Here is an 18,856-nt window from a genome sequence, read left to right as displayed (position 1 = left end):
GGCAACACTAACACTAATTGTGATACACGTGTTGTAACGGCGAGTAAATCTGATACTATTAAAGTAGAAGAAACAAACAGTTCAAAAGAAAAAATACAGTAGCAAATATAATAGTTCATATTTGGAATTCAGGTTTACTTGGTGTGGAGATGAAAGTGGACAGAAACCTCAATGTGTTTTGTGTTATGAAGTGTAGTCGAACAAGTGCATGAAACCTGCGAAACTCTGACATTTAGAAACTAAACATGGTGATGTGAAAAATAAGCAAATTGAAAAAAAATGCCAATTTCAGCGACGCTTAGTGACATTAAATCATGGGAAAGATATAGTTTTGGCTATGGGTTCGATTAATAGCAAGGCACTGGAAGCAGCTATCTCTTAAGTTTGTGCATAGCGAAAACAGGGAAAATTTACTACTTCCAGCTATAAAAGATGTGCTAAAAACTATGTTTGGCAACAAGTTACTATAAGATGTTGATTTGACTCCTCTTTCAATGACACTAAAGGTTACAGGATTAATGATATGGCAGGTGACGTAGAATCTCAGTTAATCGAAAGAGTTAAGAAGAGCCCTTATTATGTTTTGCAAATAAACAAGACCACTGATGTTACAGATGATGCACAGTTAATATGCTACGTAAGATATGCGCATGATAACGTTCATGATGATACTCTGTTTAGTAGAACTTTGTCATCCCAGAAAACTGGAGAAGAAATATTTTACTCTCAATAATTACATAATACACAAAGGGATCCAGTGGGAAAAATGTATGGGCTTCTGTTTGGATGGAGCTCACGGCCTTTCAGGCCGGCATAGTGGGGTTGTTTCTAAGGTCAAGGAAGTAACTCTGGATGAATTGGGTACATTGTTTCATGCATAGGGAAGCGTTAGCCTTCCTATTTTCACAGATTTCAATGTCTTACAATATGTTTTTTGGAAAGGGATACCATCATTTGGGGAACATTCTGTAACACCTGAACCACTGTGAAGCAGTTCTGATATTGACATGTTTTAACAATTGAAATATATCTAGAGATCCTGCCAATGTAGAGTAAGAACATAAAAGCCTTTATTTCACTTCAATAATTGGATATGTAGGTTTCTTTGAAAGTACAGTGGTACCTTGGTTTGCGAGCATAATTCGTTCCAGAAACGTGCTCGTAATCCAAAGCGCTCATATATCAAAGCGAATTTCCCCATAAGAAATAATAGAAACTCAGATGATTCTTTCCAAAACTCGAAAATATTCATGTAAAAATGATTACTGTAATACAAAATACATAAAGTAATCGAATTTATTAATTACATTACAATTACATATTACAGTAAATACAATTAATTGTATTGGGTAGGACAACTTTCATTGTCACTAACAGAATCACTGCTATCTGTTGACTCTTTTTCTTTTTGTGCGACTTTAACAAGGAACCTATCTAATGACACTTGTTTTTGCCTCTTTTTGAGGATATCACAGAAATATGACATTGAATTGTCGTTAAACAGATTCATCGCTCGCACTGCCATAGCCTTACTCGGGTGGTGCTTTTCTACAAAAATTTTGCACTGTTTCCCACATTTTACATGCCTCCCTAATCTCATTTGAAGAGAGGGATGTCTCCATCTTTTTCTCCTCCTCAGACCAGATCTCCTCCATAACCTCTTGCTGTTGCTTGCGATGCAGATCCATCAGTTCGTCGGTGGTAAACTCCTGGCCATGTTCCTCCACCAGTTCTTGAATGTAGTCCTCATTCACCTCCAGTCCCATGGTCTTCCCCAAGGACACAATTTTATCGACAAGTGGCAGCTCCTGTTCATGAGCAAACCCCTCGACGCAATCAGACCACAGTTTTCTCCAAGCAGAATTAAGGGTTCTCTTGGTGACCCCATCCCAGGCTTTATCTTCGGAGGGTAAGGTTGGTTCCTTCGATCACCTCGAAGCATCGTTGAAATAGTGCCTTGGTGTAAAGCTTTTTGAAGTTCGAAATGACCTGCTGATCCATGGGCTGGAGTAATGGAGTAGTGTTGGGAGGAAGGAACTTGACCTTAATGAACTCGAATTCTTCCAGTAAAACCTCGGTTCATTGAGTGGAAAACCTCGTTAATCCACTCAATGAACAAGGTATGAGTGACCCAAGCCTTGTTGTTGGACCTTCACATAACGTTTAACTGGCTCTTCTGCACCTTGCATTTCTTGAAGGATCTTGGATTCTCAGAATGATACACGAGCAGGGGCTTGACTTTGAAATCACCGCTTGCATTAGCACACAGCAAGAGGGTGAGACGATCTTTCATGGGCTTGTGACCGAGCATTGCATTCTCTTCTGCTGTAATGTAGGTCCTCTTTGGCATCTTTTTCCAAAAAAGCCCCTTCTCATCGCAATTAAAAACTTGCTGCAGCAGGTAACGCTTGGAAATCATGAGCTTCTAAAACTCGGCAACGAACGCGACAGCTGCTTTTGCGTCCAAACTCTCATCCTCCCTGTAGACGTACCTGGCAGTTTACTTAAGAGGTCGACGTACAAGGCCTTTGCCTTCTCACAGATAAAGTTCTCGGTCACAGTATCACTTGCTAGTTGCTTCTCGTTTATCCACACCAAAAGCAACTTTTCTACATCTTCCAGAATGTGGCCGTTGCTTTGATACTCTCGTGACTCCTTTTGCTACATCTGGCCCCCCCCCTTAGTTCTTCTTTAATGCTGTGCAAATTGTTGATGTAGACTTCTTATAAAATCTTGCGATGGCGGCCACTTGCATACCTTGTTCGTGCTTCCCAATGATTTCCTTCTTAACTTCCACCGTAATGATCATCTTCTTACCGCCTTCCTTTTTCAACCCTTTTCTTCGTTGGGGCCATTGTCATAGTACAGTTAATAAAGAACAGTCACTACATTTGGACACAAAATAAAAAAATACTTTACGCACACACACGTGTCACAACGCTAGCAAGAATGTTAACTATACGAATGAGGTATGCCGACTGAGACTGTGCATGAGAGACGATTACCCACAATCCCGAGTGGCTTGTGATCACGTGACGCTCGGCAGACAAAGCTCATATTGCAAGTCGTCGCTTGTTTATCAAGTTAAAATTTATTAAAAATTTTTGCTCGTCTTGCAAAACACTCGCAGACCAAGTTACTCGCAATCCAAGGTACCACTGTAGTTTATTCAATTTTTTTTCAAAGTAATTTTGAAGAAACTGTTAAAAAAGAGGGATAAGTTTTCCCTCCATCTTCAATGATGTGTAAAGCTTCTTGTTGTTGTTGCTGTTAATGGTTTGTTGGGAATAATGAAATGATTGGCATTGGAGGCATCTTCCTATATGGGTTGGTTTCATATAGTCTAAAGCAGCGTTTCTCAACCTTTCTAAGCCCAAGGACCAGTAAAATGTCTTAAAAAATTCTATGGCCCACTAAGTTAAATGTATATGGGGATTACCAACATTTACATATACATTTACGACATATATTTACATAAACATTTACAAATACATATGGAAACATAATTAAGTTGGAAGTAAACAAATAAAGGTATCAGTTTCCGATTTGCTGTGGGCAAATGAATAGGTATATCAGTGCCATCCCACTGACATCCCATTCTTCTGCCCACCTCAACTTTTATATTTTATATATGTTATCCTCATTCATCTGCCCACACTCATTAAGCTCGCCCCACGACAACATTTTTAGCGCCGTTGGTACCGTAGGCAAATGAATGGAGAATGTCAGTGCAGTCTTGCTGCTACCTTCATTCATCTGCCCACAACGACGTTTATCTTTAATCCCCATTCATCTGCCCATTCTCATGAAGCCCCACAACAACTTTTATTTTCACGCACTCTCTGATTCGACTTGCGACATGTAAACTATTCCATTTGCTAAGTGTATCGTGAGATGAGGGGAAAATGTTCTTATCTTACTCCATTCATCCTAATACTGAATACGAACTTGACATCCATTGATCCCTTTTCTTGTCCAAACCATCCCTTGCATATACCAAAAAATTTCACTCAGAACATCCCAAAGCCATTAATGCTCCCCATCCACACACACACACTTCTGGCCGATACGAATCGCCTTATTTCCCTGAGGGAGTTTTCCATGGCCACCAAAAAAATTTAAAACATCCTGTTATGCGAAGTCATTCCCGATATCAATAAACAGTCTAACCCATGATGTCAGTCGCAAAGTGACGTCCATGTGGTATTTTGCCGCCACTGACTGTATGCCATATATACCGTATGCATGTGATTTGTACTAATCATGTTATGATGGTAGTTTTAATTATATCCGTCCTATTTTATCCAGAAGCACAACAGTGGTCATCGTAAATCTGGTAGATTCATTCGTGTGGTGGTTTTATTTATATCCATCCTGTGTGCTGCTTGTATTCGTAACGTTGTGATGTGTTTCTGTACAATCCATGACCATACAGATGTCTGCATGTGATGGATTCGGTGTACTCGGCCGCATATTCTTGCAAGCAACCATATGAGATATGGAACTTCGCTAAACAGGATGCGGACAGCTATCCTCCTCGCCAGCAGAGCCCCACAGTGAACGTCACTTTGCGAAACTTTCGTTTCATCCCCGATTTTGGAAATGGATTAATTCCAAAACCGGTAACGAGAATAATCAGAAACTGTAGTCCAAATAAATAATATGATATAATTGTTACTACTTACTTTTAATGAGATGGTTCAGCTTCTCAGCCTTTGCAGAGTTGCTGGATATCTGGCTCAATATTGGTCAACTTCAGACTAAGATTGACACACACACTAAGACTATTTCTGTATTTTGTTTTTATTTGAAGGAGAGATGAAAATCCTTTCTCACAAAGATAGGTTGTAGAAAACTGCATGACGATTTTCAATGCTTCTTCAGATAACTGGGGAAATTCAGTTCTCACTGAAGGCAAGATCCAGAATCAAGCCAAACTAAGTTCACGAATTGCGTTTTAAGCCCACTGTCACTTGAAAGCTCAATTAACTGTTCTTTTTTTGATAACATAAGGTTGTTCTCATGCCTGTATGCCTGAAATGAATCACGAACCCACAGAAATTTCTTATAAACGTTATTCGGAAAATATGTTTCAAAATTCTGTTTGAGTTTTGAGGTAGTTGTAAACCCTTCCAGAAACTCAGAATCAACAAAAATATCATTTTCCACTAAAAAAGGATTTCAGTGTTGGAAAAGGTGCAAATCATCTTTCTTTAACATAACTGATCCATAATACCAGTTTTTTCTCAAATGCCTTTATTTTGTCGTAGGTGTCAAGAACGGTTGAAGAATTTCCCTAAGGGGGAGATTTAGTTCATTTAATTTCGAAAAAAATGTTTGAAAGATAGGATAGTGTTGATAACTATGCTTCATCAACAAGGAGTGATGCAAAATTAGAATTACTTTAATTTACAAACAATAAAACTTCGTGCCTTAATTGAAATAAGCTTGTTAGTACTTTGCTCCTTGAAATCCAGCATATTTCAGAATGAAGCAAAAGTTGTACATATTCACTGTCCATTTCGTCGCCGAATACTGAAAATAACCTGTTATTTAACGGTTGAGCCTTAATAAAATTAACTAGCTTTACAGCGTTGTCAAAAAATCAGCTAATGCCTTTTATTCCCGTATAGGGAGTAGGTGAGGCCATTTTTGCCCTATCTAACTTTTCGAGAGTGAGTAGGCAATTCAATCTCCTGGTAGCCAATCAGAGATTGCTGGCCCAAGGCTATCACTAATTAAGCAGCATGCAGTGAAAAGAGACAGTTCAACAAGTGCCGCCATCTCATGGTCCCTAAACCTAACACTATATATTTAATGGCTGAAATAGTGTGAATTCTACGATCGATTTTCTTGAGTTTACGGGACAAAAAACCTGACTTTCTGGGAGAAAAAACCTGCTTGCCTGTCTCGGGGATTGATTAACTCGGGAGCTGGTCGAAAAAAGGCTTAGAAAAAGTTCCTCTAGTCGCCGATTAGATTCGAAACCAAGAAGTCTTCCTTCGTGCTTTGCGCACCGTGGTGCGCAAACGCCACATCCACATAGGCTCTTCTTACAGCATTGTATTTATGGCATTACAGCATTGTCTTTACAACGTTGTATAGCACAGTTTTAAATTCTGGTGGCATTCCTTTGGAGGCCAACATTTCAATATGTATCAAACAATATATCCGATTCATATCTGGAGCCACTTCCTTTACCATAGAAACAAACTGCCTGTCTGTAAGGGCATGAGCTCCATCCGAACAAAAGCTACATTTTTCCCACTGGATCCCTTTGTGCATTATGTAATTATTGAGTGTGAAATATTTCTTCTCCAGTTTTTTGGGATGACAAAGTTCTACAAAACAGAATATCGTCATAAATGTTATCATGCACATATCTTATGCAGCATATTAATTGCACTTCATTTGTAACATCAGCAGTCTTGTTTATTTGTAATGCATAATAAGGGCTCTTCCTAACTCTTTTGATTAACTGAGATTCTACGTCACCTGCCATATCATTAATTCTGTAACCTTCAGTGTCATTGAAAGAGGAGTCAAATCAACATCTTATAGTAACTTGTTGCCAAACATAGTTTTTAGAACATCTTTTATAGGTGGAAGTAGTAAATTTTCACCAATAGAATGGTTCCCTGTTTTTCCTATGCTTAAGAGATAAGATGCTTCCAGTGCCTTGCTATTAATCGTACTCAGGGCCGAAACTACATCTTTCCCATGATTTAATGTCGCTAAGTGTTGTGAAATTGGCTTTTTTTTCCCAATTTGCTTATTTTTCACATCACCATGTTTAGTTTCTAAATGTCGGAGTTTCGCAGGTTTCATGTACTCGATTGACAACACTTCAAAACACATTGAGGTTTCTGTTCACTTTCATCTCCACACCAAGTAAACCAGAATTCCAAATATGAACTGTTATATTTCCTACTGTATTTTTTCTTTTGAACTGTTTGTTTCTTCTACTTTAATAGTATGAGATTTACTCGCTGTTACAACACGTGTATCACAATTAGTGTTAGTGTCGCCTGTTTCATTTGCTCTTCTTTTCAAAGTCCTAATTCTAAGCCACTTTTCCATTATTAAAAAACTTTTCCAAAAAATATATAAATACTGGGGTTAACTCGCGACACACTTTGTCCAGGTATCATTTAGCACTTCTGAAGGTATACTGAGCCTTGGTTGGAGGAAAACCTTCAGTAAAAAAAATCAATAAACAACAAGCAATTGGTTGAAATGTGGATAATACATGTTCACTTCAAATCTGACAAAACAGCAAGGAAAGGCAGAAGCAATAAAACGATATTGTTGTTCACCTCCCCCTTCTTATTATTCGTCATTCTGCTGCTACAAATTATTGTAGTGCCAGAATGACGAGTAATAAGAGAGGTGAAGCAAACAATGATATAGTTTTATTGCTTCCACCTTTGAACATTCTGACGCTATTTGTTGTTTTATTTTAAGTCTCCATTTGATTTCAATAATTTTTACTTATTCAATTTCAATTTGTTTGGATAATTAAAAAATATATATTTATTTAATTAATTTAAGTCTGCCTGCAGACCACCTGTCCCATCGTCGCGGACCACAGGTTGAGAAACACTGGTTTAAAGATATCTCTCCAGCTTCTTATTTTGCTTATTAAAACATCCAGAAATGAAAAGTCATTACATTTTCTAGTGTAAAATGAAATTTTGAATGATTATTTAAGAAATGAAAAACTGTTTCGATCTGGAAACAATACTGCAAAAGATTAAATAATCACCATCCTGAAATTTGGTTTATGCTAATTAGAAATGGATTACACTTCCATTCTTGGATGTTTTTAAATTGCCTTAAAAAAAAAAAAAAAAAAAAAAATTTTTTTTTAGATAAGTCGCATGGAAAGATACCTCCATGCCAGCTCATTCATCATCTTCCAACAAGTTGGACTATCATAAACGTAGGATGGAGAAATAAAAATAGCTGTACACATAATCAAAGATGAAATCAATCAACTTAACTTTCTTTTTCAGCCATTGTCCACTGCAGGATCTCTAGATGTATCTGTTTTTAAGACTAGCCAAGATCAGAACTGATTTCAAACTTGCTCTGATCCTTGCTCTCACTTCCTATGCTCTCAAGTCATCCTTTCCAGTAGCACTCTGGCGAGTACAGGATTTTTTGTTAATGCTATTGAGGCACCAAGGCTCCTATGACACCTAGAAGTTGCTAATATTGCCTGTGTAACATATCACTTCTGTTACATTACAAACCATCTGAAAGCTGTTTGCAGCAATCAGCAGCTTGCAGTTAACATGCCAGATGATACATGTGGGTAATCAGTTGTTTTAGTTTTCAAAAATAGCTTAATTCTCAGCTTTTATTTTATACTTAACTTTAGACTTCTTGAAGATTTGAAGTAGTAAATGAAACATGCAGAAGTTTTAATCTATAATTAAATGAAATTCCATGATCTTAAGTTACTCAGACATAATTTTCTCTTCAACAATGAATCTTGTTATATGAACATTTTAGTGCCACATTAGTTTTCTGTTGGTGGAGTGCAGGGGTAATGGCAATGGTAGGCTTTAAAAAAAAATAACATTCATAATCAGCATCCCAAAATGACGATGAGAATTTATGACAAAACACAAAATTTGTGTAGTATCATACTTAATGTCTTTAATATTAAATCATAGTTTTCAATTTATAATTGGTTGATTATAACTCAGTTATAATCAGTACTGATTATAAATGAATTAAATCTTGAATTTTTTGTAAGCTGAGTTTATTCCTAATTTTTTTTGTTTGTGGACTTTGCTACTTTTAAATGTTTAACATGTATTGCTGTTTATTTAATAGCTTTTATTAATTTCAATTTGGTTGGTTTTTGATTCTTTCTATTAAGAATTAAGTATGACTTGTCTGTGAGGAATTACATGCCATACGAAACTACAAAAATTTGATAATATAGAGAAGTGACTAGTTAAGCTTTTAAAATAGAATGGATGGAATAGAACTTCCCTTAAACTACCAACAGTAGGCTACATACTGTTTTGACTAAATTATGATTAATTGAATTTTTAGATGTTTAAAGTACAAATTTGAACTTGCTTTTATGTCGTAGGTAAGGATGGTTTCAGCATGTGGTACTAAGTTTAAAATTTTGCTCTTAAAAAAGTGAGATTGGAAAAAATGTAAGATAAAGAACTAGTAGGTGTTCATGGAAATATGAAAAGGCGGAATGAAACAAAAGACAAAAATCAAACTAAATTATAATAAACTAAACATGCAATATGACAAGCCAGCAACATGAATGAATGCTTGTGTTCAGTGGTCAAATTACAAATATATTGATTAACATATTTAAGTCAGTTTTAGTTTTCAATTTGCAGATTCAAGAGATTTTTGCTTGCAACTTTCTTTGTGGAAATGGAAACTTGCAATGGAAGGAGTGGTGAACCCATAGCTATCCCTTTATTTATTTATTCGAAAGTAGAAGTTTTGTCATCTAAAGTAATTAGAGTGCAGCACATAGGCTGTAATGTTGGGCAGAATTTTTTGTAGGAGAGTTGTCATTGATGGAGACATTTGTAAAGAGGTAATGATGTCAAAGCTGACCAAGATCTGTTATTTAAAACAGATCTTAGTTATGCAACTCCTTTAGTGTTCCTGTTAGTTTCTTGGCTAGATAATATATATCTCAATTTCTTCCATTACTGGTCTATGGTATATTATCTTTGTGGATTTTGAGAACCTGTAGATTCTTGGTGGTCTTGAATAGTGGGGTATTAATTTTTTCACAACTTTGCAGCCAAGAAAACGTTTCCCAGTTTGATTCTTTTTATGGAGTTGTAGTTGACAGCTTTGTAGGTATTGAACACCAAAAAATTAATCTTTTGTATATAGGAAAACCGTTGCATCACTTTTGTCAATTTTTGTGATGATTAATTCCTTATTTATTTTATTTTAACTGACACATTATTGATGCTTTATCTTACTAGGTTAAGTTACTTTGATTTTTTTTTAAATTTTATTATTTTACTACAAGAGGGTCAGGCTAGTTTTAAACTTTATGTAGCTTACAATGTTATGATGCTAGTTTGTTTTAATGTGTAGTGTGTATGTAAATGTATATATTCCTCAAGATGACCTTAATGTAAAGATTTATTTTTAAATCTCAGTAGTTGATTATAACTTACCTTTTCTTGGTGAAACTGGGTGCACAATTCCTATTCATAAAAAAAAAAAATAAAATAAAATAAAATGCAAACAACACATTAACGATTTTGGTAAAGCAGGCTTCTCAGCTCACACTCTTAACACCCTACACCAAATAGATTTGAAAGATACCTGTCCTTACATCATACAAAACCCTGGTATAATGCAAATTTAAAGCCTATGAAATTTTGATCAGCCATCCTAATCTTAACAATAATGGTGCCATTAAAATCAAAAATTTGAAAGGCACATATTCAACCCACCTTAGTCCTCTAAGCTGTAATTTCAGCTCTGATTGGCAACCATCTATACTGTTTTGTTCTAATTTTTGTGAATAATTGAGAGCTCGTTGCTTGCTCTCTAGCTTAATATCTCTTAATGATTTGTAACCAAACAGATAATAACAGGATTCTAACTTTGTAAGATTTTTTGTCAGAGATCAGGCTGGTAATATTTAATGGTTGACCAAATTACTGTGAATTTAGCAGACTGTATAGATTGTAATGTAGCTTGATTGTGTGCGTGTACTTCAGATGATAACCTTGATATGAAGGTCGAAATGTCAGGTGATTATTTTGGTTTATATTAACCTGAAGTTTTATATTATAACGATGGTAGTTTCCATAATTTTTAATAATGAATGTTTTTTCCATACATTTTTAGCCAATAGCCCAGTTTCTATCAAGTAGAGAAAGATTAGAAAAAGTATAAAGAAAAATTATAAATATTCAGTTTAGGAGTATATGAAGTGCTTTGGGCCTGTAACTTGCCTTACTTTGGATAGACAAAAATTTCAGTAAGATCAGTAATCACTGAACCACAACCTATTGAAACTCAACCATCTGTAGATGGTTGAGTTTCAATAGGTTGTGGCCTAAAATTATGATTAATTGTAGCATTAATGAACCCTGGCTCTGAGTTGATATTGTAACTGGAATAGGGTGCAAAGGATCTAATATTTTTAGAAATGACATGAGGAGTACTACTAATGATATCATATAACTTGAGTCCAGTTGGAACACACGAAAGCAATAATGGTTGTAATTTTCCATGTAGCACTGAGTTTGAGGTTATAGGGAGTGAAGTGGAGAATAACAGGATGAAATACATGGAGGGGTGTTGCTATAGATCTGGCAATTCATTTGCTATGGATGAAGAAATACATTGGCAAATTATCCAGATTAGTACTAAACAAGTAATTATTATGGGTGACTTCAATTATCCAAATATTGATTGGATATCAGAGAAAACTCATACAAAGAAAGGAGAATTAAAGCTGTTGCAAGACAACTTTCTTAAGCAGCATAAAAAGTGACTCAAGGACAGAGTGTTAGATTTGATCATAGCATCAGAAGATGTCTCAGTTAAGGATGTGACTGTTTTGACATCAGTTAGTGACAGTGATCATGTCAAACTGACCTGGGAAGTGGCCAACTATGGATGGTTCCTTCAGGACAAGTTACATGCTAAACTACAAATCTGGAAATTATGACCAACTCGAGAATACTATCTCTGGTTCCGAGGTATCAGTTGTTGAATAGGAAGGTTTTCAGCAGTGCATGAGGAGCTTTGAAAAGTTGCCTTAAATGATGCAGTATTTGATTTTCTTAGAATTTGTAAAAAATAAAAAAATGGAATGGGAGGGAAATGGATACGTAGTCTCATTAAACAAGAGATCCATAAGATGTGGAAGGAATATTGTGATAAGAGTGAGTTTTTTTGTGTATGGAGGCCCCATCCTCGAGAGGTTATTATTAATCAATAGTATATTTTGTACCATGGGTGAGCTAAGGATTTTTTTGCCATTTTTTAAAATCAATTTTATATATATTTTTGTAATTTTTTATTTATTTTTATGTAGTCTAGAAACTCTTCTCTAGAGACCAAACATGGAACTTTTTCAAGCTACTTCAGGCCTCCAAGCTAGAAAATACTTGTCTTAACTTTTCTAAGTAATAACTTAAGTTATTACTAGTCCTTGACTAATAACTATTCCAGGATGTGGGCTAATTATTTCTAACACAATCTTTCAGCATGAAAATCTGCACAAATTCACATGGAAAAGCGATGCAAGAAATAGGTCTCATTGACCTTGTTGTTGTTAATGTTTTCCTGCTGGTTAAGGACAAAAGCATATATAGTAGATTTGAAATTGGAAGTGATTACCATTTAGTTTTAAACAGGATCAAATTGAACTTCATAATCAAAAAAAAAAGCTAAAGTGTTAAAACCAGTTGAATTTGAGCAGCTTTCAGATGTGAACTATAGACTAAAATACACATTATTTCAAGAAAAAATTACTTTGAAAATAAGAACCAAATCTTTGAGATTCAAATTGCAAGGATTGAAAAATCAGAACTCCATGGTAGAGTTGAAGGAAAAGAAGAAACCATATTGAAAGTTCCTGACAATTAAGTCAGCTTATGCTCTTAGAAACTCCAGAGAAAAATGTAAGGAAGTGAAGCAAGCTAAACAAAGCATAGGAAGACATAAGAAAAATAAGTACATAAGAAAAATATCAGAAAGGTGAAAACGTATTCTGGAGGCTATTGTTTAAAAGCTTAGAAATAGAGGAAGAGTACTGCAATTGAAGTACTCTTTCAATAAAGGTGAAATGGAAACTTGAAGATAGATATTCTAGATGTCTGGAGTACTTTGAAAGATTCTAAATGAAACAAATAGTGATAATACAGTGGCAGAAAGCATTCAACATGAATGTAATCAGGAATTTATATCAATACTTGAAGTGGAAAAAGCCATCAAACCCTGAAATGTGAAAAAGCAGATGTAGTAGTGATATTCAATTAAAAATGGTTTGAAGTTTTACAGTGGCTGCATTGCTCAATTCTAAGGCCTGGCTAGAGGGTTGAATTCCTAATGATCATAATAGAGCTCTAGTATCTATCTATATAAAACAAAAAAAAAAAAAAGGGAAATAAGTCAGTGTGAAAATTAGAGGTGTTTCTCTATTGAATGTTCCTACTAAGATTTATTTATGCAAGTATACCGAAACGGCTAAGAAAAATTGTGGAAGGGAAGCCTTGTGAAGAGCAAGCTGGATTAAGGCCAAATAGAGGATCAGATTTTCACTTAAAGACAAATAGTTGAGAAATTATGGGAATATAACAAGGATCTGTGTTTACATTTCTCAGATCTGGTAAAGGCATATGAAGACAAGATGCCAAGAGGAAAGCTGTTCAAAACACTAGTTATATGGTATAAATGGGGCATTATATCAAATTATACTTAGTCTATATTTGAGCTATAAGTCACCAGTTAGAATTGAAGGAAGTATACAGGAAGATGGTTTGGTGTTAAATCAAGCGTGAATCAAGGAGGTAGATTATCTCTATTGTTATTCATCATTTATATGTATTGCATTATGAAGGAAGATGGCATGAAACCTGATAACAAAATTGGTTATATTAATTTCAGCTCTTTACTTAATATAGATGATGTACTTTTAAAATAAATCCAGTATAAGTCTGCATGATTCCCTGACTGAATTGGATAACTGTTGTAGGATATTTGGTATGAAAGTCAGCAATAAAAACAATGAAAATAGGCAGAAATATTGAAAACATCAACTACATCCTGAATGGAGAACCCATATAACAGGAGTGGGCAAGTTCTTTATTAATAAGAGCCACATATAATATTTTTCATGCATTTTAATGTTCAAGAGCTGCAGAAAATATATTTTAAAAAATTCTTTTAAAATTATATTTATAAATAATAAAAAAATATAACTATATAGTAGTCCTGGTCACCAAAGAAGATTATGTTTAATCTCTACTTGTTGAAGGCTTTGATTCAGTCTTCATTTGTGCAGTTCATAGTTTAAAATCTGGCTGGTAGGATGTCAAAGCTGTTTTAAGAATCTCAGTGAGGATAGTGCAATGTTTTGACTTCTCAAATTTCATTGCAGAGAAGAGAGATTCACAGCAGTAAGTTGTCCCGAAAACAGTACTCGGAAGCCAGTTTTCTGAAGATTGAGATACTTGGCTTCTTGGATTTGTTTCCAAAAGTCGGTTACAGATGAGCTTTTATGTACTAGCTTCAAACCCACATCTTCCTGCAGCTCAATAAGCTGTGTCTCTATTGAAGCAACATCCATGATAAAAGTGCAACAACAGGACATCCATCATTGATGATCACGAAAGAATTCACAAGAAATTCAAAACGTGGCTTTAACCTTTTTAGTTTCTCAAACCTATTCTCAAAATCAGTGTTTCTAAGGCAAGGTCTATAATAACTTTGTTCTTTCCTTGAAGTACCAGATTTAAATATTGGAGATGTTGCATTACATCTGTAAAGAACATCGGATCCTCTACCCATCCATGATCTTGTTGTGGGTATTTTTTTTTTCTTTTCTTTCATGAAAGCTATGATTGGTTCAAAAAGAGCAACAAACATATTCAAAAGATTGGTAGTTGGTAGCCATCTTGCAATACAGTAGAATGAAAGGTCACTTGGCTTTTCTTCAAACTCCAGCTCCTCAATAAAATTTCTAAATTCACGGTGTGTTTTTGCACTTGTCTGAATGAAATTCACAATTTCAAAAACACAATTTGACATTGTTGAACTTGAAGTGTTTGCTTACTATATGCTCAAGGTGAATGATACAATGAATAAAGAGACATTCAGGATAGTTGATATTATGTCAATTGCCCAACTAGGCCAGTATTTTGACTTACCATAGCTGGTTCTCTGTCTGTTGCAATGCTAACAAGTTTATGCAATGGTAGTTGAGCATTGAATAAAGCTTTAAGTGCATTTTTTGATGTCAATACCTTTTGTGGTTTCCTTTTAAGCTTATCAAGTCTAAGAATTCTTTTATATTTCTGTCGTTTGTGACATAGCAAACAAATATAGCTAGTTGAGAGATATCTTGAATGTCTGTAGATTCATCCAATGCTAAGCTGAAAGCAACGCAGCTTTTCAGATCACTTTGCAGTAAATGTATGATTGTAGAACTAATTTCAGAAATAAGTCTCTCAGCAGTGCGGCGGGAGATAGGAATTTGTTCTATTGCCTGTTTAAGTTTTGAGTTCTCTGGAGCGAGAATTGCAATTATATCGCTAATATTCTTTTTTACAAATTCTCCATGGCTGTAAGGTGGTTTACTTCAAGCAATATTCCAAGCTATAACAAAACTAGCTTCAGTAGCCAAATCACTTTGCTTATAGAGGGAAAATAGGCTATTTTGTTGAGTGACTAAGTTATATTTCAAACGTTTTATCTTGTTTTTTTGCAGTTCTGATTCAGGAGGAAATTCAGATGCCAACTTTTTATGATTATATTCATGGTGGTGCTTTAAATTACTGGCTTTAAAGTGGCTGATGGTTGTATGATAAAACAAAGAGCCTTTTCATCCTTAACATTAAAAGCAAAATTGTCCTCCCATAGTTGGTTAAACACTCTTTTCTTGTTTGTATTTCTGTTTTATATTCTTCTGTTGCTCACTCATTTTAAACAAGGGTTTTATAACTTTCATTAAAATCGATCTTAAGCACTTTTCTGATTAATACATACTTATCTACACTAGTACTTGTGTGTACTGCATGAAGAGTGATGATGCAGAGTCCAGGCAACAGAGGCGATGGGTAATGCAGCGATCATATCACTTTTGGAACTAATTTTGACAGGTGCAACAAAGGCCATCAAATGTCGAAACACTGTTTACCAACCAAATTAATAATCCTTTTGACCTGTACCATTTAAAAGCTAAAAATTTAAAGTTTCAAAATATCTATTTTTTTTACTCACCTTTAAAACATTTACGAAATAAAATATTCTAATATTGGTACATACTATACTACTATACATTATTAATATAAAAGTTTAGGGAAAATGGCAATGAAAACCACTATTGTCTCAGGAACTGCACAGAGTAGCTTTGGGAGCTGCAGTTTAGCCACTTATGCCATATAACATTGAAAACATTTCAGCTATTTAAGCACACTTTTAGTGAAGATAACAAATTAAATATGGAAGCAGGCAACAGAATTAGCAAAGCCAGTATCATTTCAGGAATGTGTTAGCAAAGCTAATCTCAGGTGGTATGGTCACTTAAATAGAATTGGAAAGGAAAATTAGCAAAAGTGTTCTTTTGCTAATTTCTTTGCCATATTGGTAGGGGAAGACCGAGATCTAGGTGGATTGATATTAAAAATGCCTTAGAAATATAAGATCTGATAATATTGGGAGTCTTAACAGATTAATTTGAAAGAAAATTATCAGTTGAAAGTTAGTAATGATGTAATTTTTGTTCATGTAGTACATAATATCCTGTACATCCCCTTGAGGGGTATACAGCAGGAATTTGATGAAGCCTGTTATATAGTCATTTTAAGATCACCTCCTAACTAACAACTTTTTATCCAACATTAGAAGGTGACAGGTTAGGACTAGTTATTTTGTTCATTATAAGTTTTCTTCAAATTCTAATAATTACTCCTTGTATTGTGACAAGTTGCTTATGCATCTGAAGATGCTAGTTTGAAATCCAGTGACATATCTAATAACATTTGTGTATCTCTCACACAAATGTTATCAAGCTGTGATTGTATAATATAATTTTCCTGCTGCAGACTTTCAAGTTACTTTACCTCTAATAATCAGTAATGGTCTTATGCCATGCAACAGAGTGGCTGTTATCCAATGCTTTCTCAGTTTTTTCTAGAGATGCACAGACTTGCTACTTTGCTCCCTGTGGGAAATTTTGGCACAACTTGATGGCAGCTTTAAAAGTATTTGTCTGCCAGCAGATGCACAGGCAACAATTCAGTGTGCATAGGAGCATCTTAATTACTGCACAGCAGTGCACCCATGAAGCAGAGGGAACATTGATATTACCTAAAGACATTCTCAAACATCCATGGCTCCACTGTGATTGAAAAACTACATCATCCTGTTTGTTAGAGAACAGATATGCTTGCTATCCACTTGGCCAACCAGGCTAGCATTAAGCTGGTTTATATAGAAATGTAAATTTTCTGGTTGCATTGGAAAATAAATTACTAATCAGTAACTGAATGTACAGTGTGCTATTCCACTATTCATGGATATGATAAATCAATTCATGGACTAACTGATGATTTAGTGATTTGAAGGTTGGATAACTGAGAGGACACTATGAACAATTTCTCTTTTGTAATTGTGGATTCCTTATTTTCATTATACAAATATTTGACTTAATCTTTTTATAAAGATGTTATTGTTATTAAAATAGTTATTACTTTTATAGTATGTTGTGTTTTTATTATTGTTGATATTATGTTGTATGCAGTGCATTGTTATCTGTTAGTTATTTTATAAACTCAGTTGGCAAGACTCTTGTTTATTAGGCCCCGAGCAGCCTTTTGGATGCCTTAGAACAACATTTAGCCTCTTTAGAAGGAAGGAAAGGACCACAGAACACTTCCACAAGGTATTGAATTGCTTGTTTCTGTTTACAAACTCTAGAATTTAGTTCAAGTTCTCTAATGGAATTAATCACTTTTAGTGGATTTAAATTTTGTTTAAAATTTATATCTACTGTATTGCTTGTGACCAGGATATATGCATATTTAGTGTTCATCAAATAATGATTAACCAACATTATCATTAGAGCATATTATGATTGTTGCTTTAGCTGTTTAATAGATGTTGTCTACTCTAACTTATTAGGATGTCTTGCATCCAAATCCCATTGTGGCATGGTTGTTTGTGAATGTCTTTAGATATTTTCATTGTCTGATGTGAGGCTAGGCCTTACTTTGAAGGCTTGAAAGACTACAGTGTTTTTGTGTGTGTGTGTTGGGGTGGGTGAACAGGCTTTCCCATTAGCTCATATTAATCTAAGATGCATTTGTTACTAGATCAGTATCTAGTATATTTATATATATAAATATACATAATTATACAATTTATACATATACAATTATGTATAATATATGTATATTTTATAGAAATGTGGTAAAATGCTTTAAAAAAAAAAACATGTTTAACACATGTAAAGAAAATTATAATTTATTTACAACTGCTATATATTTCACTTATTATAACGTGGACATCATTCAGAGAGAGAATGCAAAGAATTATTTACAATATTCAAAATATTAACACAAAAATGAGTCAAACACAAGTCATACTTTCACAGCTTGAGCGATCAGGAGACAACACGGTTAAAGTTCCAAGGAACCAGGTCAGGTTTAGTTGCGTAATTCAAAAAAATAAAATAGAATTGGGGGGGGGGGGGGGATTATGGTGATTATTTCCCAAAATTTGGAGTAGGCATACAGTCTGTTTGATTAAAATTAGGGCCATAATAAATTTTGTGTTTTGAAATGTGCAAAATCATGTGTTTTGCACATTTCAAGGACTAGATGAATTAATTTAAATTACTATCCCAGTGAACTCTGGCATGAGAAGCAAGGGACTTGAACCCTCTGATTATAGAAATCTTATGTAATCTTAGTATTCTTCAATCCTGATCTTTGCTATTTCAGACAGACTGGCCATTCTGCTAAGTCAACATGAATAGGGTACTTGATATGCAAGGATAATGGATTAGGAAAGAAGATAACTTTTGTGCTAGTTTAAAAATAGTGTTATTGGTTATTTTCTGGATCATGGTTTCTTTATATCCATTAGACAACAAGTGATCCAT

General features: G+C 34.7%; 1 protein-coding gene across 6 annotated transcripts in view; it reads left to right on the top strand.

The window, feature by feature from the left end:
* The window catches only part of LOC150095932 (phosphatidylinositol-binding clathrin assembly protein LAP-like), a 366,280-nt gene that overhangs the window by 196,515 nt on the left and 150,909 nt on the right, over positions 1-18,856 (top strand). For all 6 annotated transcript variants that reach the window (XM_090409273.1, XM_090409270.1, XM_090409272.1 and 3 more), the window contains exon 10: positions 17,553-17,635. In XM_090409273.1, coding sequence (XP_090265399.1) covers positions 17,553-17,635 — 83 coding nt within the window. The remainder of the gene's footprint in view (positions 1-17,552; positions 17,636-18,856) is intronic.

This window comes from Typopeltis vanoorti, chromosome 19 (genome assembly GCF_054136105.1).
Source record: "Typopeltis vanoorti isolate ZY-2024b chromosome 19, IOZ_Tvanoo_1.0, whole genome shotgun sequence".
NCBI classification, from domain to species: Eukaryota; Metazoa; Arthropoda; class Arachnida; order Uropygi; family Thelyphonidae; genus Typopeltis; species Typopeltis vanoorti.
The sequence above is the reverse complement of the archived record's forward strand: the minus strand, read 5'-3'. Positions and strand labels throughout refer to the sequence as shown.